Source organism: Gopherus evgoodei, chromosome 1 (assembly GCF_007399415.2).
Source record: "Gopherus evgoodei ecotype Sinaloan lineage chromosome 1, rGopEvg1_v1.p, whole genome shotgun sequence".
Lineage (NCBI taxonomy): Eukaryota > Metazoa > Chordata > Testudines > Testudinidae > Gopherus > Gopherus evgoodei.
Genome location: NC_044322.1, coordinates 313273404 through 313299315, shown reverse-complemented (window position 1 = coordinate 313299315; position 25912 = coordinate 313273404). Strand labels below are relative to the sequence as shown.

Sequence of the window (25912 nt, the reverse complement as noted above, 5' to 3'; positions counted from 1 at the left end):
AAGTAATTCTGGAATACAATCAGCTCAGTACTTGTTCAGTTTGAAACTTCTCCAGCTCAGGCAGGGAGAACTTGATGGTTTATTTCCTCTCTGCTTTCTAAGGTCAGCTCTCAACATAGCCACTTGCCTGCTTACGTTTTGAGAGTTAAAAATCATGGATGAAAATAGCACTGGAGAGCAAGCACCAAGGGAGCTCTATCTCTAGATGAGCAGAAGACTCTCCTGTGGAGTTCTAAAGGATGCAGTCAGAGGGAATCAGCCTTCCCATTGCGCTCTTCTTGCAAATCTTTCTTTGCCAGTGTGTGCTAGTATATTAGACAAGTGAACTGGTACATGACTTGCCACGGTTGACTGGGCTTTGGTGGAATTTGGGGAAAATCCTAGTGTGCATGCCTTTACTGTGGTATTGATATCATGATGATATCTACCTTAGAAATCCCTCAGTTGTACAATATCTGGAACACTCCGTACTCATATTTTCATTACCTACATCCATCAGTCTCATTGACCAAAATACTGCAGAAAAGATTTTTTCCTTTTGATTTTTAATATGGAGAGGAATCATTCCATTTTATCACCTGGTATTACTTTCTTTATATTACATCTGTTCATTTATCAATTTGATGGGGAAAATTGTGGCTATATTTTAAGAGCTTTGAATACTGTGTACTCTTAAAGAGTCGGCTGGAAATGAAATGCATACTAAATTTTATTTTATTTTCTTACAGAAATTATATAGAATGCTTACATCAAATAAATGATATAGTTATATGCTTGCAAAGGGTCTCAGAACCAGGAGGCATTACTTCAATTGGAAGTAATGGCCTGCGTCAAAGTCTTTAATATTTGTAGTGTTATCTCAGAATGATGACACTTTTCTTTTAAAAACGAGTTTTTCAAATGGCTTGGAAAATGTCCTCTCACCACTTAGAATAGCTCATCATCGTGTTGTCTTTTTTCAATAATACTAATTCTCAGTTCACATGAATAATATATGGAGATATGGTTACAATTTTTACAGTTTTTAAAAAAAATTCTGTAGAGGTCCCTGGAGACCCAGTTAAGGTGTCAAAATGGTTGTTAAAATGTCAGTGAACATTACATTGTATGGCTTTTGGCCTTTCATTTTTTGATAAGGGATTACTTGGGGACAAAATATTGCATCAGTTTGTCGGTTGGTTGCATCCTTCAATTGTGCTTGCAAAAAAAGACCTGATTATAGGGTATCAGGATGAATCTAAAAAATATTCTGACTTTCCAGATTTTTTTGTAGATTTTTATAGGTAGTTGGCCTTTCTGTTTCCCCCACTAATGTTGTCTGATATTTGTTGAAACTGAAATCCTAGCTGAAACTATATGAAGTAGTTGGATGACTGAAGCAAGGCCAGGATTGAGATGCACTGGCGGAGCATCATAGAGAATGTTGAACAATGCATTCCTGAACTGTGTCTGAATCTAACCATGGCTATCGGTCTCTCATTAAATTTTTTTTCCCCTCTCTGTCTCAAACACTCTGTTTCCAGCAAAACACATACAACATGGCTCGTTGAACTGGTTGCGGTCAAATTTTGGAAAGGCTCAGAAATTTATTATGCTCATTATTTCTTAAATGTAACTCGTTTAGTACATATGTTGACAGAGTATGGGATTGCTGTGTCTCACAGGCATCAGATGCCTAAATATTTGCTGGATGGAGATCAGCTGCTATAAAGTTTATATAGTTTATATTGCCAAAAAACAACTAGCAATGTTTGTTTGCTCAATCGTACAGTGCTATCCTGTTAGCCCTAGCAAGTAGGAAAAACAGTGCAGCTGTGGGTAGATGAGAGGAGGAGGATTAATGCTCTTTGCGGCTCAAAAGAGGAACACATTAAACATTCAAGGGGATTTTATTCTTCTAGCATGCTTCAGTAGTAACCATGAAAGTCTAGGGATACCGAGTCATGATGTCAAGATATGGAAGTTATACTATTATCTATATATAAAAAGAAATCTGATATTAAACTCTAGATATAAAACACCCATGATGTGTAGCATCTCCCAGTCTTCTTGCTACCATTGAATGTGTTTTTTCCCCTTCACTTTCCCCTGAAGGGAAAGCAGTTTCTTATATCTCTTCCTTTTTTCTTCAGTATAAAAAACATTCACTGTTTGGGATACTCAGTATTGTCACTTGTTTAGGCAGCATGATATGTTAAGCAAATTGTCAGTTAAATAATAGAGCAAGCTAAGATTTAACCAGAATTATTATGCACATTTCACTTGTTTGATTTCACAGGAAAAATTAAATGTGTACCATAGGAATAATTCATTAAAAAATAAAGATTTAAAACAGAAATACATCTTCTTTCTTAAGACAAAATATACTTGTTAACACTAAGGGCTTCCCTTCACTAGCAAATTTCTTCAGACTTCCCATCATTGCTCTAATATATTACAACTCCGCTTGTGGGAGCACTAGTGTAGGCAGGCCACTAATAATTTAACCACCATGTCATCTAGACCTGTTCTGGGCAGGGTTAGATAATATGGTAGTTAAATTGCTGTCAGCTAGTCTACATTAGTACTGCTAATAGTGGAATTTCATCTGTGAAAGTGGAATAATGGGAAATGTGAAGAAGAATGCTGGTGAAGATGCAACCTAAAAAATAATGGGAATATCTTCTGTAATATAGAAAAATTATTTGTAAATGTTAACGTAATATAGTGAAGTGCCTAGAACTTCAAGTGGGCTCTTGATAAAATAATAAAATGAAACAATATCATTCCCAGTTATTTTCCAGACTTTTTTCTCCTAGTAACTAAAGGCAACAAACCTGCAGAAGTACTCAACATTTGCACCAAATAAAGAGGCCCTCAGAAGTGACTTGCTCAGTGAATTCCTACCCTAACTGGTTCTAAACTTTCAGCTTTCAAAATTAAACTCCAGACTGCCTCCCATCTTCTAAGGAGACGACTTAGAATGTAGGTCATCTCAGAGTGTGGGGGCTTCAGCCCTGATTCCCTAACCCCTCCCCCCACACACACACACCCCGCTGGGCTAAAGCCCCTAGTCTTACCACCCCAATGCAGGGCAGAAGCCCCTAGTCCTACCACCCTGTTGCAGGGCAGAAGCCCAGAGCTCTCCCCTGCCCAGTCTTGTAGGCGAGAATGTGGGGGGGAGTACATGGGAGACTCTGTGAGCCACACCTCAACAGTAAAAGAGCCATATGTGGCTCACAAGCCACAGTTTGGCCGTGCCTGGGATATACTGTGGTGATGGATGTGCAATAAAGGGTTAGATAGGATGCAGCATAACAGGTATGTCATCTCACAATTTTATAAAATTAAACTAAATTAATTTTGAAACTAAGAACTCCAAATATTTATTTTTATCTCTTGTCTTTGTACAGTTGTTGTCACGTGCACTTCCCTCTAGTCCTACTGGAAATTTTCTTTATTGTTTAGGAGAGGAGGAATTTACCTTCATGTGCCAAGTATATGGAGGTGTGTAAATTTCTGTTAGGGCTTCTGGGGAGGTTTGAGAGTGTAGGGTGTTTGGGCAAAGTGGAGAGGAGGTATTCTTGCTGCTATGTTATTGGTGGTTTGTTAATTTTTACTTATTGTGCAGTTGAATGATATCTTTTTGTAGTTGTGAATTTAATTATTGGGGCATTTATAGCTGGTTTATGGTAACTTTTTTGGTATTGTTAGATTAAAATATTTTGTTTAGATTTGTGAATTTGTAGAACTGTATTGATGCAGCTCACCCAGCTAGTTATTCAATACAATGCAAATCTACACAAAGCAGAAGAGGGTGCTATAATGAAGTTCTAAATCTTAGTCCATTCAGTTGCATCATAAAGGGTTTGTATGATATCCATGCCATTGCAGAACAGGAGAGTAAAGAGTCATGTTCCTTTTCCACCAGGACTTCCACAAAATATCAGCCTTCAGTACTGGGTCAGTTAGGGAGCCATCTAACCAGTCTAGACAACTGTAGAGTTCCACTTTTAAATGCTACATACTATATACTTGAAAAGAATCAAGTGTATCAGAGACCGTCTCTCCAGCACTATCAACCCAGCTGGAGATGAAAGGTGAAAAACAATTCCCCTTTCTAAACAGAATTTAAGCCAGTGTTTCTAACAGAGGTGCAGGAAGCACAGAAGGAAGCATATGATGTGGACTTGTGGTTTTCATTGCTAGTAAAAGCCAGAGGAGAATACTTGGAGCCACTGTTGACAGTTGTTCCCTCAAGGAAGGTTTATTTCCATCATCTCTATAACATGCATCAATCTGTCTCATGGTCAAGAAACAATCATTTAATTCCACCAAGCATGTCAACTACTCTTCAGTCACTAATCTTTCTCCCTCCTGTGGTAAATTAATTTAGGTTGGTGGCGAGCAAACTTTTAGCAGCTCATCACTACCACCAACATTCTAGACACCTTCCAGTCTGTTTCAGGTCTTCATTTAGCAAGGACAGCCCTAGTTGCACTGGCAAGTGATCTTAATACTATGGACAGAGACTATTGGTGAATGGGAGAGTTTCTAGTAGGGTTCTGTGGGGATTGGTACGAATCCCAACATTTTTCAACATTTTTATCAATTATCTGGAAGTAAATATAATATTGCTGCTGATAAAATTTTCAGATGACATAAAGATTAGCAAAGTAGTAAATAATGATAAGGACAGATAGGATAGCCATACAGAGTAATCTGGATCCCTTGGTCAGCTGGGCCAATTCAAACAAAATGTGTTTTGATACCGCCAAATGCAAAGTTACACATCTAGAAAGAAGGAATGCAGACCCTACCGATAGAATGGGGTGCTGGATTCTGGAAAGCACTGACGCTGAAAAGGATCTTCCCTGTATATACAGGATTTATTAGACTGATACTGGACTACTATGACCAGTTCTGGTGTCCACATTTTTAAAAGTATGTTGAAAAATCCCGAAAGAGACACAAAGTTTATTCAAGGGCTGGAAAAATGCCTTAATGCGAGACTTACAGAATTCAGTCTGTTTACTTTATCAAAAAGAAGATTGAGAGGTGACTTGATCACAGTGCATAAGTATCTTTATGTGGAGAAAATACTGGGTACTAAATTGGGTGTTGGGTTTTAAATCTAGCAGAAAAAGGCTTACCAAGAACCAATAACTGGAAGCTGAAGCCAGACAAATTAAAATTGAGCACAGATTTTTAACAGAGGGTGATTAACCATTAAAACAAATTTCCAAAGGAAGTGGTTGATTTGCCATGTCTTGAAGTTTTTAAATCAAGATTGCATGCCTTTCTGAAATGTCTGTTCAATTTATAGGGCTCTAAACAAATGAAAAGTAGGTGGAAATTTTATGTCCTGTGATATATAGGAGATTGCACCAGGTGGTCTAGTATTCCCTTCTCTTCTTCAACTCCATAAATGTAAGGTCAAGCATTTTTATAAGAATTGAACCCTTACAACATCCCAATGAAGCAGGCAAGTTGTATGTTGTATATCACGGTACAGTAGAACTCCCCAATTCTGCACACACTGATTTTATGAACAGCCAGTTACATGAACTATTTTTACCTAACAAGAAAAAAACCCCGTATCCCTCATCCATGTTCACATATATGTTCTTGGGTAGTGAGCAGAGGTCAACCACACTCTGGGTGGGGTATATTTACCTTCCCAAGCTCGAGTGAAGGCACCTTGGTATCAGATGACTCCTGCTTTGAAAAGGTAGTGTGTGAGCATCATTGGGTTCTTCAGTGTTCTCTTTCATGATGCCCAAGAAACACTATACCGGGGTAGGCAACCTATGACACGTGTGCCAAAGGCGGCACGCGAGCTGATTTTCAGTGGCTCTCTCATTGCCCTGCTCCTGGCCACCGATCTGGGGCCTCTGCATTTTAATTTAATTTTAAATGAAACTTCTTAAATATTTTTAAAAACCTTATTTACTTTATATACAACAATATTTTAGTTATATATTATACACTTATAGAAAGAGACCTTATAAAAACGTTAAAATGTATTACTGGCACGCGGAACCTTAAATTAGAGTGAATAAATGAAGACTCAGCACACCACTTCTGAAAGGTTGCCGACCCGTGCACTATACATTTTGTTACCCTTTTTTTATGTGAATTATCACTGAATGATTCATAAGTTAACTTATGCACAGTACTAACTAATTTTTGAGATGTGAAATTTTATAAACTTTTCATTTAAAGAACTCAATCTCCAATTAGTTCTAAAATGGAGTTGTATTGTGTATTGTTCGGTGATGTGTGCTCCTGGTTCATTAAACAGTGTACAGACTTCAACTTATAATACATATATTCTGTGTTTTATATGAAACATCTAACAGTATATTTTATGACCAATCATTATTCTTAAATATGCTAGTCAATATTTAGCAAATGTGCATCAGTAAGATATCTGACTATTTTGTCAGTATCTCGTATGCAGCCACTAATTCAGCAGTAACTACCAACCAGCTGACCATTTCTTGCTGATTGAGTGGCTGAGAGGAGTTAATAGCTCAAGATAATCAGCCCATTAACCCCAGCACATCATTAATCCCAAAGAAATAACATTGCTATTTCAAAAAAAAAAAAAAAGTTTTTCAAATGTTTAACTTCTAATGGCAATAGCATTCATATGCCTAGTTAAGAATTTGTAGAGTAACATTTGTGTGTGACATCCATAGATGTTTGTTCATTAGTGTGTTACATTATCAGCCAATATTCATGAGAAAATGGTTTTCAAGACAGGATTTATTATATGGGACAGTATATCATTTTAGTAAAGTAACCAATTTTTATGCGAATAGAATTATTTACATTTTTAATGTCACTATAACAATTATCCTAAGTATGAATGTGTACATGTATTTTACTTCACAAGTATGTTTGAGTGAGTTGGAAAGGACTTTCAAACTTTAATTATATAGAGTTAATTTCTATTCATAAGACCTCTGATTTATATTTTTGAGTGCAATATTGATTAATCATACTTTCCTTAAATACACAGTATATATGTGAAATTTCAAAAGTTTCAGAAATTCTGTTACTGCTATACTGTGAAACTTAGTCAGTTTGTTACTGTCTGCAGAGTTTTCTTCTCAATCGAAGGCAAAATTAAGAGGAGACGTTATCTCATCCAGCATAAAATAATCCTGTCTTTGTTCATAATGCAGCTTGTGTGCCATTTACATCCATTTTGTATGATGTTTAGAAGTCAGACTAGATAGCAAAGGAGGCTTTTTATAACAGAATTATTTTTGCAACAAGATAAATACATGCAAAGAATTTTTTTTAAAATAGTTCCTTTAGCCAGTTCTGGTGGCACTAATGTGTTCCATTAAGCAGCCAGATTACAGCAATCACTTCTCAAAGCTCTATTTAGCATTTTTTTCTGATATTAAACTTTTTAAAATAATAAATTGAACGAAAATCATAGTTTGGTTAATATTATGATGGATCTTTTACTTATCAATTTACATGGCTATATTTGAGAGCAATTTGAAGGAGGATCTTTGTCTTTCTGGATGGTAAAATTTATTCTTAAAATGATGGATGCATTTGGTCTGTGGAAGGAGAGTATTTGTTATCCATCATCAATTAATTCCCCATTTTAGAATACAACAACACAGAGCATACATTATAAATGAATCTGGTGACCTGAGGGCATCTCTATTGTGCAGCAAAAGTGTGTATTTTTTTCAAATAAACTGTGAATGAAATTCTTTATTTATATGATAAGGGTTACCTTTATTTAGGCCACTAGATCAATTTGCTATAAAACATACATTTTATTAAGATTAAAAACTACTTTTCCCTTTTCCCCTCTCCAAATGTAACTTTTAAAATGGAACAGTCCTAATATTAAAATGAAAATATAAGTAGTTAGTTCCAGAGCCTTATGAAAATTTGTACATGGAGTTCCTGGTTTTAAGATGAAAATATCACCACCCCTGGCCACCTACCACCATCAAAGCAAAAGTGAGGCAATTCTAGCCCTCCATTATTTAGTGTGTGCAATTTCCATTTTCCCTACCTTTGAAAATAGCTTATGGAGGGGACTGACAGTCCCTAAGGATTTCATGTGCCTGCTGGGGAGCTCATATTCAGTAGCACTTCCAAAGTGGTTAAACTTTGCTATTTTTTTTATTAAACAAAACATTTTTAAAACTGATTTTTATTCTTCTAGAGCATAGTTCACCTAAAATTATACACCACAAATTAAAAGTTCTTCACACACCTTCAGAATGAATAGGTAAGAATAATCAGCCTGATGACAATTAGATTGTTAAATGCACTTACATCAGAAGTACTGTATGTTCCTATTGGGTATAATTCAGGGATTAGTTTATGGTACTATTGGATTTGGTTTATTAGACTCCTTTTATATGTAAAAGAAAAATCTTGAATTCGAGCATATCTTTGAAAAAAATAGGATTTAGCAGACCAGTAATAATTTCCTGAATAAATATAAGGGCTAGATTGACAGAGATTTAAGCACCTAACTGGCTTTCTAGGTAACTAAAGCCAATATTTAGGCACCACTGACATTCACAAAACTATACCCAGCTGCCGCCTAACCCTGTAGGCAGTTAAATTTCCTCTAGTGGGCATATCAAAAATGCCTAAATCCCAATACCACTGAGATATTCAGCACACTAGGTCACACCTCAGCCCTAGCAGCATCCTGAAACTGGACATTTTCTCTCTCTGTGTCACCTGCAGGACCCAATCCATTAAGCACGCTCGGATTATGCCTAATCTGCACAGAAGATAGCCGAGGGAGGGGAGTGTGTCCTAACCACCAGGCTATTGGGAGTTCAGGGTTGGGTCTCTCTCTCAATCTCTTCTGTTGGAGCTGTTCCAATTTGTAAAAATAATATTTCTTGGAATAGGGACATGAAACTGCCTCTCCCACCTGTGAGGTGAATGCCATAACCACTGGGCTGTAGAGTCAGTCTCTCACTTGCTCTGCGTCTCTGCCCAAACCAGAAATATTGCACATAGTAAAAGATGCTGCATAAATTTTGTGTCTAGGCTCGGTCCTGTCTTCTGGTCTGAGGATGTCCACTGCCACTTATGCAAGCACATTAACTGAATGTACAATATACTTGGCAGTGCACACTCACTTATTGGACACTAGGATAGAGTTTTTAATCTATTTAATTTTTTTAGAAAGTAGCCCATTTTAACAATGTAGAAGCTTTTCATATGCCTCAACCCAAGAACAAGCCTTAACTTTAATCTCTGTTAATTATGTTGATTTTAGGTTTAGACTTGAAAAATACTTTTGAGAAGTCCTTTCAAAATCTTGTCTTTAGCTGCAATAGTCTTGTATTAGTTCTGTCTCCACTTTTTCACAAATATAATGAAGGTAAACAACAGAGCAAGTCTGTAAAAATGAACTAGAAATGCAAAGCATGTCTGCACAAGCAGTGAAGTGAAATGGTTACTATGGAGCCAACAGACTCAGCTCCCAAATATCAGACTTGGCTTTACTAAGTCTCATATAATGGTAAAATATTTTTTTCACAGAGTTTAGCAGCCTTATACTGAATCTGTGCAGATACAGGGTACCATAGAAAATTTCAAGGCACAATCTGAATTTGACAAATTTAAGAAATATAATGACTGGCTATGAACATACAAACAAACAGCTGGCTGCCAACAGTGAAGTATGACCCAATTAAACTGTAATTAAGTTTCTGTTGTTTAGTACAATATATAATATTGTAACGTATTTTGATTTGATCCTTACTGATTATTTATATGCTCCAAGACCAAGATTATTCAAGTGCAGTTTGTGACCTTCAGGGGAAGAGAAGACCTCCCGTGAGGTCAACAGTACTTGCTCTGTGCCCCTGAGTTTCTAGTGGGGGGCATAAGATTGCTGTGAGTGTGGGGGGAGAAGGATAGGAGGGGGAGCAAGGAGATTTAAGAGGGGGTTAGCAGGGAGAGCAGCCATCTCCACTCTGGAAAGGGGCATCCCAGCAATTCCTATTGCCATTCCTCTGGCAGTTCCTTGGCAGCTGGTGCCCTGTGGTGGCTGGCATCCTGTGCAGTGATGCCCCACTTCCTGGGTGGCCTGTCCTCCACCCCAACAGCTGGCATATGTGCTTCTGCCCATCTCCTGGGCTAGGTGCCTCTGCAGGGACTAGTGGTGGCTAGAAGGCAGTGAGTGGAGAGCTGTTCCTAGAGACCAGCCCAATCCTCATGCACTGTGGTGGCTGCTCCAGTCTTTCCTCTGCGAGATATTGTGGTGGTGGAAAACACTGGGGGGCAAGGGGACATCCATCAGCTGCCACCCTGCAGTATTTCTACTGTGGGGATGCTAGCCTTCTTCCCACCCCATTCCTGTTCCGCTGCTTCTGGTTTCTAGCATGTGTGAGATTTCCCTATGACTTTAGAAGTTTGTGTCTGCCTCCTTTATAATACATATCCATCCTTGCCACAGTTGACTTACATATCCTAATTTTAATTCTTTACCTTTGAAACCAATAGTTGGTTGGTTAGTGAGTTGTTGTTTTTTGGGGCGGGGGGAGGGAATTGATTTTTTTTCATTTTGGTTTTGTTTGTTTTTTTAACTTAATCTAAGGATACGCCCACAAAAAATACTAATTTGCAGCAGTAAGGATAGGTATCTTGCAGGCTGGTCACAAGAAATCATTTCCTAGGCTACTTTGCATTACAAGAAAATCTGTTGGGGTTTTTTGTTCTTTTAGCTCTGCAAGAGTCTGAGCCCCCTCAAATCTGCACCAGTAAAACTGAAGAGAGGAATGTCCCACAACTATTAGTTAATCTGTTTTGTAACGTGGAGAGAACGTGTGAATTTTTTTTTTGGGGGGGGGGAAATGGGATTAAGAAATTTGAGAACCACTGCTTCAAAGTCCTGGTCCTGAGAAAGTCAGGGTGCATGCAAACCCCATCAACTTCAAATATTTAAATTTGACATGTACAAATCAACAAGAAATGCCTAAAATTACCCCTTGTGTGTTGGACTTCAATGGGACTCAGTATCTTTCAGGATCTGTATATGTTGAATTGTTTGTATTTTCTATCTCACTTTATACTGTAAATTTGGAGGAGCTTTTAAAAACTTGACCATCTCCTTCCAGAAGAATAAATAGGGCAAAACTGCAAATGGCTACATTTAGAATCTCACCCATTTGATTTCCCACACCCTATTTATTGCATTGTATTTGCTTTTTCGTTATAACTGGCACATATCAGTTCCTTTGGCAGTATCAAGCTGTAACTGTGAGTTCTAGTGCTTTAGAAGTAAAATTCTTATCTTTCCCACAGACTTGAAATTACTATTCTAACCAAGAGCACACATTCAAAACTTCAAGGAAAAAATCTTACATTGTAATGTTTATTGAATTTTCATGTCACACTAAATAGCACTAGATCTATGAATATATTATTAAAAATTAAAAGATAATACTGAATTACTTTTATAAAAGGTTCTGGTAAAATTTGTCACTGTGTGAAAAATTGTATATTGTCCAGTATGAAACTAGTTGATTTGCTGTTGAGCAAGGGATGTTAACTGAACACCTGTTGGAAAATCTTTTTCAACGCTCATTTACATACTCTTTCCTTGTTGTACCACTTCATTATGTTGAGTGTTCTGGCAGCAGAGCTGACTTACATCTGGAGAAATGTTACAAAAATCATAATGTTAATAAGTGTGACATATTTGCTATCTCACTGACTGCAGCAGCATGACAGGATAGAGCATCATAAGAATGGAGAAACACCAAAGGGCAGGAATGGCTTGTATGTTTGGTTAAGTGAAGAGTGGGACTAACAGCTGTTGTGAGTGTAAACAAAGGGAAGAGATGTCAAAATGTAGGGCAAGGAAAGACAACATAAGAACCAGAGAGAATAAAGGAAATGAGCCACTTTTCAGCTCTGGCCACTTGCCCAGTAGTCTGAATGAACCCTGTACATTTGCACATACTTTATATCGATGCTTGTTAACCGAATAGTCATTTGAAGAGTGGCAGTAAATTGTAGTCACCCTTTTAATCATGGATTCCAACGTACCAATCTCTATGGGTAATGACCATTTCATTTATATTATGACGTATGTGATTTAGGCTGACACTAAAGTTCAGCTTCTGAAAATAACATTTTTTAAACATGTTCACTTTAAATCTAAACTAACTGATTATATAGCTTCCATGGTGTACACAGTATTCTGTATAAAAAATGAGGCTTTATACTGGAATGTGTTCTGTACTTTCTGAAAGGAGCTGATCCTCTCCTCACTTCCTGAATTTTACAGGAGTTGAGAAGGCTCAGGACCACGCACGAGGTGCTCATGAGCTTGGAGAATTGCACCTTAAATTGGGTAATTTTGTTTGGGATATAATCTAATCTTGATGAAAACATTTTCAGTCTGGTAAAGCAAGAACAGGTTTGTTTGGATTGTTTCTTGATCTTTCCTTAGGATAAGCTGAAAGTTGAGGGTGGCTTTGAGACAGTAGAATGCATGTATGCACAGTGGGTCTACGAAATGTATGTGTTATAAGTGTAAATCACTATTTTGAAAACATACAGAGAGGAATGAATATTTGATCTTTAAAGTAGAGATGTCAGAATGCATGTTAAAGGCTACTGTACATGCTGCTTCTGATACATTCTATACTTCTTGCTGGTGCCTTGCATTCGCTAATTGTTATACCCGGGAGCATTCAAAAGTTCATCATGTTTTAAGTGCAACTGATTATACATGTAGATGAAAAACAAGCTAGTTCTCCAAAACCTCATCATTATCAATCTGTAGGTTAGAAAATCCAGCTTGTCACCACAGCTGCTAGGCTCTTGTACACTATAGTTCCCACATTCTTTTCAGTGATGGCCACTCCACTGTATAATTTATTGCACTTAACAGGGTGTTCCATAGCCTCATTCTGTAACTTGATTTCACACAATCATGAACTTGTATTGGTCCATCTCTTCAAGAAAGAGTCAAAGATCAATAGCTTGGGTAAGTCTTTTCACATACCAGTATACTACCCTTGGCCTGTCATTGTTGTTCTTTGCTGTGGAAGCATGCTGGGAATGGTGATAACAACTACACCTGCAATATTCAAATAGATGAAATGCTTCAGAAAGGTGATTGATAAAGAGTTCAATAAGGCAAAGACAGTGGAAACTGGGTCTTTAATTCAAACTGACAAACTTGACATAATTTCTTTTTAAAATAAAGGCAGGAAGTCAAGAACAAACTGTCAGATTTTGGCCCACAAATATAATCCTTGCACCCAGGGATTGGTCAAGTTTATCCTATTTATTCATCAACTCTTCATCAATGTAGAACTTTGGCATTTTTACCTGACATTGTTTTAGTACCTCTGCATTTTCTTTAATTTTAGTCTATCGGATATTCCATAGCACTGAAAGGACGTTAGCCAAACTGAATGATTAACCTACATTTTGGTTTGTGTTTATTATACTAATGCCTGACTTTTAAAAGCTTAGAATCCTTATAACTATGGAAAAAAGCACTTAAAATAGTAACAAATACTGAACATGCTCAGCAAACGGAAGAAAGAAACGAAATGAATATTAGCGCAAACCCAAATCAAATTGACAATAAAAATAGATACTCTCAACCCCAACCAGGGATTAGTATGTTGTAAAGAAGATTGTGATAATCTCACTGTGTTTTATGAATACAGTTGAATAAGGAATTATTTTTGCAGTGTCGTGTAGAGTCTCAGACAAACATGAAAAGCTCATCATGATCCCATGAAGTGATCCACTTTATGCAATATTTAGGTCAGTCATTCAGGACTTATGTATTGGCTATTTAAAGATGTTTTGTTTCAATGAAAACATTTTAGTTTCCAGTCTTCACTAAAATGAGGAAACAAGTATTTAGAATCTGAAAGATCATTTTATTTGATTTAAGTGTTTGTTATAAAATGACATTTGGAAATCCTTCATTGTAACTGCATTGTCTGTAGCTAGTACTCTGCATACAATGTATATACGTGGCTGAAGATCATTGCAGATCGTTATTTAAGTGCTGCATAACACTGCTCCACAATCTAGGATTTCATTTATATTTTTTAAGTATATAACCCTAACGGTTACAAAAAAAAGTCTCACAATGTGAACCAAATGTAAATTGATAATGGTAGTGTCTTCCTGAGTCTGCAGAAATTCTGAAAAAATAGCTATGGTCAACATTTACTCTTTCACCAGTGTTCATTTTAACAGAAACAGCATTCTATTACGTTTTTGTCTTTGTTTAAATTAGTAGCTGATTGGGAATAGGATGAAGTCATGTAACTAGCTCAGGGGCAGGGAGAACGAATCCAAACCTTCTCCCCTACCCCCCATTTGTTTCCTCTGCCCTGGCCAAAAAGGGGGAGGGAAAGAGGAGATACATTGCTCTCCCCACTACCAACATCCATACTTGCTCCAAGATCTCCAAAACTTCCCATGACTCACCCTCAGCTGTCTGTATTCAGCAATTAACTTCCAGTCCTCCCCTCCTCAACTTCTGTAACTCATTTATTAATTGTTGGTACAAAAATTCACAGAATTTAAAATCGGGGCAACATAAAATAATTAAATTTATATTAAAATAAAGAGCTAGTAGGAATAAGTCTCGTGCCACATAGGATGTGCGACCTTGTGGATAGTCATGATTACCTTGCCAATTACTTTGATTAGGCACAAATAAATTAAAAGATTGTTTATAGAACTTCCCTGTCAGTTTTTTCCTCTTCAAGTATTGTAACTCCCATTATTTTTAATAGACAATAATTTAGGCTGTTTTAAATGTTAGCCTGTTATATAATCACTAGCATTGAAAAAGTATGCATTTTCAGATAAGGTGGCATTACATCCTACTTTTGATATCAGCATCTGTTTCACGCCCTACCTATCTTCAGTATAGGTGGGGTTTTTAAATTTATGTTGAAATCCCAGCCCCACTGAAGTAAAGGTAAAACTCAAGATTTCATCTTTAATATCTCAACTATATAAGAGGTAATTTGGGATCTTTGTGTGTGCTCTAATTTTAGCTATTCTTTTGGGAAGAGAATCATGGACTAAGCTAAATTTTGGAGAGAATCTTTTTTTTTGTAAAACTCTCTTTCTCTTCCTTTAGAGCTGCTGGAACTCATATTTGAGCAACACTTCTCTTGAACCTCAGTCCATATCCCACTCATGCCTTCAACTTTAAAAATCTGAATTGGAAGCAGTGCACAATTTCTAACTTTGTTTGTATGCAGCTGAAATTGGCTTCCCCTTTTTATAGAATACCAATTTAATCTTTACTCTGTGTTTTCTCAATGCCAGGAGCTTTGTAATGTAAGTTTTTACAGGGGAAAAGGTGGATGGGGAGGGAAGGGGTGTTTGTGTGTACACACACACACGCTTTTAAAACTCTTTGCACAGGCCTGTTATCCCTGTATGATACTTCAGGTGCATGCTGTTCTGAGAACATTCCAGTGGTTGTATACACTGCACGCTCCTTTGGCCTTGGTCATGGCAGCACACCCAGACTTAGTAATATCCCAACATGAAGTGCACTTTAGCATTATTGCTTTAATGGATTTGCCTAGTTTACTTTATAATTCCATTCAGTTTTTGGCGACAAGTCACATATTCTTCTCTACAGCACATGGGGGGGGGAGTGTGTGAAAATCAGAACTGTAATGAAATTTAAATGAAATTCACTAGAATGAGTAGATGTGATTCAGTTAACATACTCTGTTCTGAAATTAAGAAAATAAGCAGGGAAAATACAAATATTGAAGTTTTAGATTAAAGTCCATGAAAAAGCCAGTTATTCATAGGACAACACTATACTTTAGTTTTGAGTTGAGATTTTTTTGTATAGAACACAGATTAACAATAAATGACGATAGGGTGTACCAAATGAGACTGTTCTCTTCAGCTGTGTTTTGAGCAAAATGTGCAAACCAGTCCAGCAACAGTTCAAAGAGCTTTTGTAGATCCAAATGAAAGCTTAATTAAAAACAGCAACAACAAAAAACTCATCAAGCCAATAATCCTGTTGTCACAGCACTTATTTATCCATTGCAGCTGTAGTTAAAAAAAAAAGTTTCTGATGAACGTGAATCCACTCTAAATTATTTATTATTCCAAACTACACTAGAGTATGAATGCATCTTTGGTTATTCTTGTGATTTGATGGGCCAGTGTTAAGAGCTGATACTTTTTTTATATTATACTGTAACTATAATCTATATTTACATTATTTAAATATTTTTGGACATGATTGTGTTTGGATTTAAACTACAATAATAAAACCTATCCCAGGCCCTAGACAATTCTGTCATCAGTTAAAAGTGCAGTCCTTATCCACTAAAATCAACTCAAACAAAACACCAGCTAAACCTCATACAGACAACTGCTAATATGCACTAATAAAATTCCTCCTCAGATTCCAAAAAAAAGCTCCATTTCCTTAGTCTTGCCCAGTGCCAGCTCAGAACAATGGGCTTTCACTATGCCCAGAAGGAAAGCAGATTTGGGCTGTTTTGAACAAGGGGGAAGTGAAATCCAAATGTGAAGGGCTTTAGGAAAGCACTTGAGCACATTCCTGAGTTAGGAAAAAGGTCCCATAGCTTATCATAGCAGCACATTGGTGAAAGATTGTAGGATCATAGCAGGGTAATGGTGACACACACGCATTATTGTATTGTACTTATCTGCAATAAGAAGAGGTTGTAAGCTACCCTCTTCTGGTATCTATTTTCACTGTATTCATCAGGTGGCTGAGGCTTTGTCTACACTAGCACTTTTGTCAGTAAAACTTTTGTTGGTCAGGGATGTGAAAAAAAACACACATCTGACTGACAAAAGCACTGGTGTGGAGATGCTCTCCTGCTGACATAGCTATTGCCACTTATTAGGGGTGGTTTTATTATTCCAGCAGGAGAGCTCTCTCCTGCTGGCATAGAGCGGCTACACAGGAGACCTTACAGCAGAGCAGCTGCAGTGGTACAGCTGTGCCCCTGTAAGGTCTGTAGTGTAGACAAGGCTGTGGTATCTGGTCTTGCCCCCATTATAGGCCAATTAATTTTAGTGGCAGCAGAATCAGGCCCTTAAACAGGTCACAATTCGACTGACCTATTAACGTACTTTGAGTAATAGTTAGTTGGGACAGACACAAATAGAGTTACAATGACAGGAAAAAGAGACTACTTGCCTCGTATCAAAATTCAGCTTTCAGAACTAGGAGGTTCTTAGCAGTGTGAATCTTAGCAGTGATATAAATCCAACATTTACATCAGAGTAAAAGGTGTTATTCCAAGATGAGTGTCTATCACGGTTATAACATATCTCTAACTTCAAGGGCGAAATAAATGTACAATAACTGATACGTATTTGCAATAAGAAAATAACTGTTTGGTTAAAAAAAAAAGTATCAAAATTAGTGGCAAATTGGTCTGTTTTCTTCAGAGGTAACTCAGTTTTACATAGCCAGTGAAAATGTTATTTGGAACTTTTAAATATATCATTAAATGCAGAAATATTAAAAACCATGCCCCCACCCAAAAGAAACCTAAAGGTAAAATTTTAAAATGTACATTTCCAAGGAATTCAAATTCAACTGCTGCTTGTTGACCTTGATTATGTTTTCTGTTTTGACTGGCCTACTTCAGACTTTCACAGTATTTTTATTTTTGTGATGTCCTTTTCAGCATTTTGAATTTTATATCAAATTATTTTGGTTGATTTGAAAGATGGAAAAATATGTTTGAGTATATGTCACGGTTATTGTAAGGGCTAATTTCTTAGTAAAGGGTAATGTGACATCAGCTCCAGTGAAGAAGTTTTTCAAGTGCATAAATGTTTATTAACTCACTAGTCTTGGTAAAAAGCAGCAGAGTCCTGTGGCCCCTTATACACTAACAGATGTATTTGAGCGTAAGCTTTCATGGGCTCCAATATGTCTGTTAGTCTGTAAGGTGGCACAGGACAATTTGTTGCTTTTTACAGATCAAGACTAGCACGGCTACGATACTAGTCTTGGTAAACTTTTAAAGGTCGTTTTACAGGTAGTAGAACACATTTTGATTCCAGAAAATATTTAGTTCCCTTTTTAAAAGACATTGAAACATTTGAAATTGCATGTGAAATAGTTTTGTAGAACAAGCCAATTTCAGGCAATCAGACTATTTTCTGCAAAAAATCTGATTTGATTGTATGAAATTGTAGCAAGGCTCTTATTTGACCACTATCTGGAAAAGGCCTTGCATTTTTGGATTGTTTCTTACATAAAATTTAATTACGTCACTGAAATATACGTATTAACACACACAATGCTGTTAAGAAAAACACCACTGTGGTTGCAGCAAAATGTGCATTGGTTATTAGCAGTTGAAGAACAACCCTTTGGGGCTCCTGAAAGTGAAAGGTATCTATAGCTTGTCTGCCTTTAGAGGACTAGAATGGCTTCAGACATTTTCTGCAGTATATATATTTTAGTATAGTATTTTTACAGATAGGACTTTGGTAGGCCCCAGGTGAGTTAATTCTCTTCCCTGAATGCATAAAATATAATTGTCATAAGACACCAGCCATCATATTTTTCTCTATTTATAATAAATTATAGATCTCTACAGTCTATAAATGCATCTAGTAATTACAGTGCCATAATACATATTTATAGCCTTGTAACTACAGTCTATTAGTACACCTTGTAGTTCTAGTGCCATTATATGTATTTATAGCCTTTGTAATTCGTTTGTCCAACTTTGATTTTGCATAACTTGATTTTTCTATTATTTAAATAAAAAGGAAAATGCCCCTTTCGCTTCTGCAGTTCTCCATACAGCTCGCCTTATCCCTTTGTTCTCCTTCAAACTTCCTCCTTTTCTCTCACACTTCTTCCAAAACTGCACAGCTTTTAACATTCATCTTTTCTTTAACAAACAAAACTTGGAAGACATATCGTGATTCCCTATTTAAAATGCAATGGTTAAGGGTTAGAGACTTGAACAGAATAATACTGAAATCCAAAACAGCCCAAATCTGCTTTCATTCCTTGGTCCTGCTTTGAGCAGAGAGTTGGACTAGATGACCTTCTGAGGTCCCTTCCAACCCTAATCTTCTATGCTACATTCTATGGTAATATGCGGTAAATCTTTATTACATCCTTTGGTGTTCATTGTAATAATGATCACAGTGAATTTTTCTGATTTTACTGTAACTGTAATAAGTAACTGTTGCTATTTAACATTATTTGATGTCCACTTATTAGAAAGTGGTGTGGGTCCTGAAATAGGAAAGCATCCCAACTCAGGACAGGCACTTAAGCACATGCTTAAATGCTATTAGAATCAATGGGATTTAAGTACATGCTTAAAATAATAATGTAATCTTCGAACAGGGTTATGTTAACGCAAAATAGAAGCCTTTTAGTTCATGCCTGCAGTGACCACAGTACTTAAACAACTTAATTTGTATGTTACCAAATATCGTACATTTCACAGTATAGCCAATATAATTGTGCAATTACACAACATTACAACTTGTCAAAGCTGCAAGATCAAACAGTATTGCACAGAGATAAAATCATAGGACAAGAGTACCAATTTTAAAAACTCACATGGTACACCTACATCTTGAATACTGCGTGCAGCTGTGGTCGTTCCATCTCAAAAAGCTATATTGCAATTGGAAAAGGTTCAGAAAAGGGAAACATAAATTAAGGGTATCAAACAGCTTCCATTTGAGGAGAGATTAATAAGACTGGGACTTTTCAGCTTGGAAAAGCGATGACTGGGGGTGATATGACTGAGAGCTATAAAATCATGACTGGTGTGGAGAAAGTAAATAAGGAAGTATTATTTACTCCTTCTCAAAGCACAAGAACTAGGGGGTCACCAAATGAAATTAATACATAGCAGGTTTAAACAAACAACAGGAAGTATTTCTTCACACAACACAATCAACCTGTGGAACTCTTTGCCAGAGGATGTCTTGAAGGCGAAGACTATAACAGGCTTCAAAACAGAACTAGATAAATTCATGGAGGATAGGTCCATCAATGGCTATTAGCCAGGATGGGCAGGGATGGTTTCCCTAGCCTCTGTTTGCCAGAAGTTGGGAATGGGCGACATGGAATGGATCACTTGATGATTAGCTGTTCTGTTCATTCCCTTTGGAGCACCTGGCATTAGCCACTGTTGGAAGACAAAATACTGGGCTAGATAGACCTTTGGTCTGACCCATTATGGCTGCTCTTAGGTAAATTGGCAAAAAAGGGAATGAGATAGGTTGTCCCTTTGAAAATACAATCTTAATTTCTCAATTACTGAGGGACAATCTTCACTCATTGCTATATTTGCTTTCCACAACCAAATCTCTGTATAACTTTTCATGTGTGATATACCTGAATATTTGGATACTAATATCTAAACTGTCTCTTTTAGATTTATTAATCTAAATTCGGGTTATTGCTGATTATGTACTATATGTATTGTATGACTTTTAAACGAACCTTTGTACTTTTGAATGATCTAGGCACCACACTCAGATGTGTATTATATAATTATAACAGTGGCATTAATAGAATTCCTCTGTGGTGGATGCAATACTTCTTGAGTTAGGAACTTGTCGTCCATAATTTTTAGAAATCCCAAAGATGATTTATTATAGGCAGCATGAGATCTCCATGGTGATTCAGTTTTTTTTTCCCCTACATGTTAAAGATATGTGCTTAAGGAATCCATCATCCTTCTTCTCTAGTGTGATTTTGGTGGTCTGTAGCAGGCCCCAATTGGTAACAACTCATCTTGTATGTTATATATTAGGAGAATGATCCATAAGCATTCAGGAAAATTTAGTTTCCAAGTTGTCAGTGACTCAAACAGGTAATGCCATTTTTGACATAGAGTGCCTCTCGCTCTCCCTGGTTTCTGCTCTCTCTAATTCCTTTGTTGACACTTCCTTTTCTTTCTTTGAATCTGGGATGGTGATGCTTCCTGAATCTGTCTGTCCAAGCACTCTTCAGCTTTGATGATGCTCTGCAGAGTCAGTATTTGTTCTTCCCAACCACAAATCTTGTCTTCCAGCACAACCACCAAGTTGCACTTCATACAGAGTGTCACAGTTAAAACTAACTGCACCTCTGTTCCCTTCCTAGTTTCTCTGAATAAAACCCTTTATGTGTCAGTCCTCGGTCCTTTACCTATCCTCGGATGGAATTCCACTATTCTCCCACTCTTAGACTGTGTCCTGGACTATAGTACCCTGTGTATAAATCATACTTACCCAGCAGGTCTGACTGCATTTAGTGCCTGCAGTTCTCCTATTACAGAGTCTGTGACCAATAGTGTATAGCATCTGTCATGATCAAATGACCTTATTAAAACCTAAGTATTGTTTATTTTAACAGTAGGGAAAAAGCATTTAGAGAAAGGGATTTCGAAACCATCTACAGACATCTGTCTTACCTTAAAGGCTTTCCATCCCCTTAAGGTAACCTAGCAGGCCCAATTTCTTCAGACACCACAGCAGGTGCCTATTTCTCATCCTGGTTTCCCCAAACAATTCCTCTCTCTCTTTCTCTCTCTCTCAATAGTACCCGTTTTTTAAATTGCTCGTCCTTTTGATCTTTTATGCTCCCCAATTATTTCCTGGAATTGTCTCTTAACAATCCTCAACTGTTTGCTGAGAAGTGGTTTAACATGAGTCATTCTGTCATTTCCTGCTTGTTTTCATTACAGACTTGTATTAAGCTAAACCACTACATTCATACAGTAAACATCCCAATAATAGATCAGTCTACAATATTTGTGAATTATTACACAATATCTCCTGTTTCTTCACATAGAGGAAGTCCCTTGTGGCTTCAGGCAGGAAAGCGAGTACGGCATAGCCCCTGCTGGTCACTGTCTCCTCTTTGCCATCACATTATTGAACTTAGAACTGTACCTAGAGAGCCTCTTACATTCCCTTCAAAACTGACGTGTCCTTCCTGTATGCTTGTTTAGCAACTGACTTCTGTACTAAGCCTCACCGCTTGAATCCACCCCCTCAAAAAGAGGGAGAGATTAAGCACACAAAGACTTCAAACGCAGGGGGCAGGGGCTGATCACAGATGCAAGGTTCCAGCCACATGGTCCTCACAGAGATACAAATCAGTCCTGTTTCACCTGGCCTATTCAGGTCCCAGAAGCCAAGCCACAATGACCATCATGGAGACCAAACCACAGACCAATCACAACACTCAACAAGTTCCCATTTGTTCTGTTTCATTAATTTGTCATGTTTCAGTTGTGCAGTGTTAAATTATAATGAAAATGCAAGCAGTTTAATATAATATTTATTTGCAGGATGGAGGTCTGCTTCTGAATAATCCCACTGCTTTGGCAGTCCATGAGTGCAAATGCCTTTGGCCAAAAGTCCCACTGCAGTGTGTAATATCGTTGGGCACTGGTCGATATGAAAGCGAGAGGAAAAACAGCATCACATACACAAGTTTGAAAACCAAACTTACCAATGTTATCAGCAGCGCAACTGACACAGAAGGTTAGTGTCTAATGTTTTGTCTCTAATTGTTTTTAACTATTTATGGTTCTCAGGATGTCACTTGTTATCATTAGAAATACAGTACATCAGTACAGTACATATAATACCATGAAAATATATGCAATAAAAAAAATGTAAATGTGTCTTGTGCACTTTTAATCCAGGGAAAATTTCATAACCTTTTTTCAAATTGGGATTACATTGTTAATCTCTGCCTGCCATATACAGTTGGATTTCAGGTTTAATGCAGATGAAAAGTCAATTTAGACCAAAGCAGGAAAATGGAGATTTAAAGAATAATTTTTTTCTGTAATCTGTTTTCACCATACGTCGTAAATATTTCCAGTTTTCTTGCTATATTTTAAATTTATCATTTTTCCTCTCTTTTTTCCTCTTATATTGGCTTTTTATTTTTAATTATTATTATGGATGTACTGGGTAATTATAGAGCTTGTGAAATATGCATTTAAATTATCTGAGTCTGCACCTTGAGTATGCTATTACTAAACTGTCTTTAACTGATGAATACATCACATCTGAACAGTGTAACCATAATGCTGATGAAGTATTAGGAATACAAAACTACATCAGGAAAGTTTACAAACCTTAGAAATCAGAATAAGAATTTGGTTGAGAATTATGGTTATCAAGCAGTGTTTATTTTGCTTGTTTTGTTTTAACTTGGCCTTCAGAAGAAGAGCAATCCTGGACATCATTTCAGGAGTAAAGGAAATAGGGGACACTTTCTGTGTATATAGTTTCAGCTTTTTGCAGAGAAATATTAAAGCAGTTGATCCAGAACATTGATTTGTCTTCTGAAACTTGTTACATTTTTTTTAAAATGCTCTCTTCACTCTAAGGACCAAGTTCTGTCTGTTAATGAGTGTGCCTTTCTTTGATGTCAATGGGAGCCAGTCACACATATCTGAGAGCAAAAGCTCCCCCACACATGCAGGACCAGCGCCAGGGTTTCTCGCGCCCTAGGCTCACGGCCATTTCACCGCCCCCCGCGCTGATCCCGCGGCTCCGGTGGAGCTGCCGCAGGCATTCCTGCGGAGGGTCCGTTGGTCCGTGGCTCCAGTGGAGCTGCCGCAGGCATGACAGCGGCAGGTCAACCGGAGCCGCCTGCCGCCCCCCCGGCGAAATGCCGCCCCCTCGATAATCCTGGCGCCCTAGGCGATTGCCTAGGCTGTCTAAATGGTAGCGCCGGCCCTGCACGCATGTGAGCACAGTAGAATTACATAGTTAGATGGTCGTACCTTTCTCCATTTTATAAGCTGCAGAAATGTGGATGTCTGGAAGAATGTTTTATCCATATCAACACTTATTGGAAACCCAGGCATAGAGTGAACTGATACGTAGTGATTTAAAAAGTACCCGAACATCTTTATAGTTCTTCTGCTACTTAGTTCCATGTATGAGCAGAGCAACAATGTGAGACTACTCAGTAAGGCAAGCCGGATTTACCATGCCTCTCATCAGTGTAAAATGGTGAAGTGGAGAGGTAGCTGAGTTGTTCGCCTTGTGTAGAAGTAGGGAAGGAAGAGAAGCTTATCTAAGCAATTTGGTGATATGAGAGTTACTATGGCCAAGAAACAGTGGAGAGGGAAGACAGATTGAAGGAGGTGATTGGTGGGGGTGAAGCTGCTGTGAAGTTAATTAGTCTGCAAAAGCAAGCAGAATTTGTAGGACTGCTTTTCTCTTGATTTTTCAGAAACTTTATTTAAGACTTAACATTTTACTATCTTTGTTTTAAACCAGAAGTCCATACTATGCTGGATGGCCTGTTACCTCCAGACACCTATTTCAGATTTAATCCTCTGATGAATGAAGACATACCTCTGGATGAAAATCGTAAGGAAAAACTCAGTCAGTTGCGGACAGATGGAATACGGTATATAGAGCGAAATGAAGAAAAAATTAAAAAAGCTGCCAAAATCCTAATACAAGAAAAAACAGTTGTGCAGAAATTTAATGAGTGGATAAGGTTAAAAGCCTGTATGTGTGAAGGACTTCCATTTTTTTCCAAACTGTGAATATGTAATTAACGAAAACTCATATATACCGTTCCAGAAAATCCAGCCAATATTATAAGAGATCTGTGCATACATCAATACTGTATAATTCTGGATAGCTGTCAAAGTCCAGGGAACGCTGGAGAAAGCACTTCCCAGTCAAGCACTGGTATAGTGCTGCCTGCTTTGTACACACATCCTTGGAATAAGGTTTCATGGTGTTCCTTTTTTGAGCTTTAGAAACATTACTGTTGTACTAGTTAATTGTGGTAAAATACTGGTGGTTTTTTGTCTGTTCATGGAGGCCTATTTTTGATTCATTGCACTTAGCTAACTTTGTACCACCTAAGATTGACAATTATGAAAAACAATGTGCTATACATTTTTTGTAAATATATTCCATAATCATGTTGACAGTAACACCTTGTTTGTTTACCTATTACTGAATTTAAAATAAAAACAAAAATCAAACTGATTTCTAAATAAGTATATTGTAGGCTCTGCAATATATACTACAAGCTGTTTTACTGCCAGTGAAGGTAATATCCTTTCAGCTTATGAAAACCTAAAGCTTGGCCCATGTAAATGCACTTTTCCATTTCAAAGATAATGTTAAAATAATTTGGTTTTAGTATGCATTTTTTTGTGTGTAACAATTAACTTTGTCCAGTAAGATGTTTGCTGGTTATAAAAAGATGTAAAATACTCAAAATCAACCAGTATTTTTTCTGTAATTTTAAGATGTGCTGTGCATTAACTTTTACAGGTTCTACTCCAGAATAATTTATTCATTGTTTGAAAATAACTCTCAAACCTCATCTCAGCAAATATTCTTGTCACATAATAAAGGAAATAAACTTCTCATGCTGCAGTAGTGACTTTCTTAACGTATGGAAATCTCAGAATTGGATAGCACCAAACTTTACAAATCAATGTACAAGAAAAGTATATAAAAATGATGCATGGAGTAAATAAGTTCAAATAAAATATGTATTTTCTGTTATGCCTTGAAATCCATGTGTGCATTCCCCCAGTATTTGGTTGACACTAGTGTTGTGTGTTTATATGTAGCTTAAAAGGTTGCTTTTGGAAAAAATATTTTGTTTTAATTTTTATTATACTCATCTTTGTGGCCCATTCCACTAGCCTTATTTATGTGATTTCAGTGAGAATATGTTAAAGAAAATGACAAGTATAATTGGACCCCTAGAAACAGTGTAGCTGTGTGAAGATTTGAGGAATCTATGTACAATTTATGAATTCCAGTTTGAGATTATAAACTCTGTGTGTCATTATCAAACGACACACTTCATTTTGGAAGTGGAGGTAGCATGCCTTCTCTGGAGGTAGCATGCCTTCTTTGGCTT

The 25912-nt window shown here is 37.2% G+C and overlaps 1 protein-coding gene across 1 annotated transcript in view; it reads left to right on the top strand.

The window, feature by feature from the left end:
* The window catches only part of PNPLA8 (patatin like phospholipase domain containing 8), a 73579-nt gene extending 48031 nt beyond the window's left edge, over positions 1–25548 (top strand). The window contains 2 exon segments of the mRNA XM_030549000.1: positions 22335–22530; positions 24292–25548. Of these exon segments, the coding sequence (XP_030404860.1) occupies positions 22335–22530; positions 24292–24566 (471 nt within the window). The 3' untranslated portion in view covers positions 24567–25548.
* Positions 25549–25912: the final 364 nt, after the last annotated feature.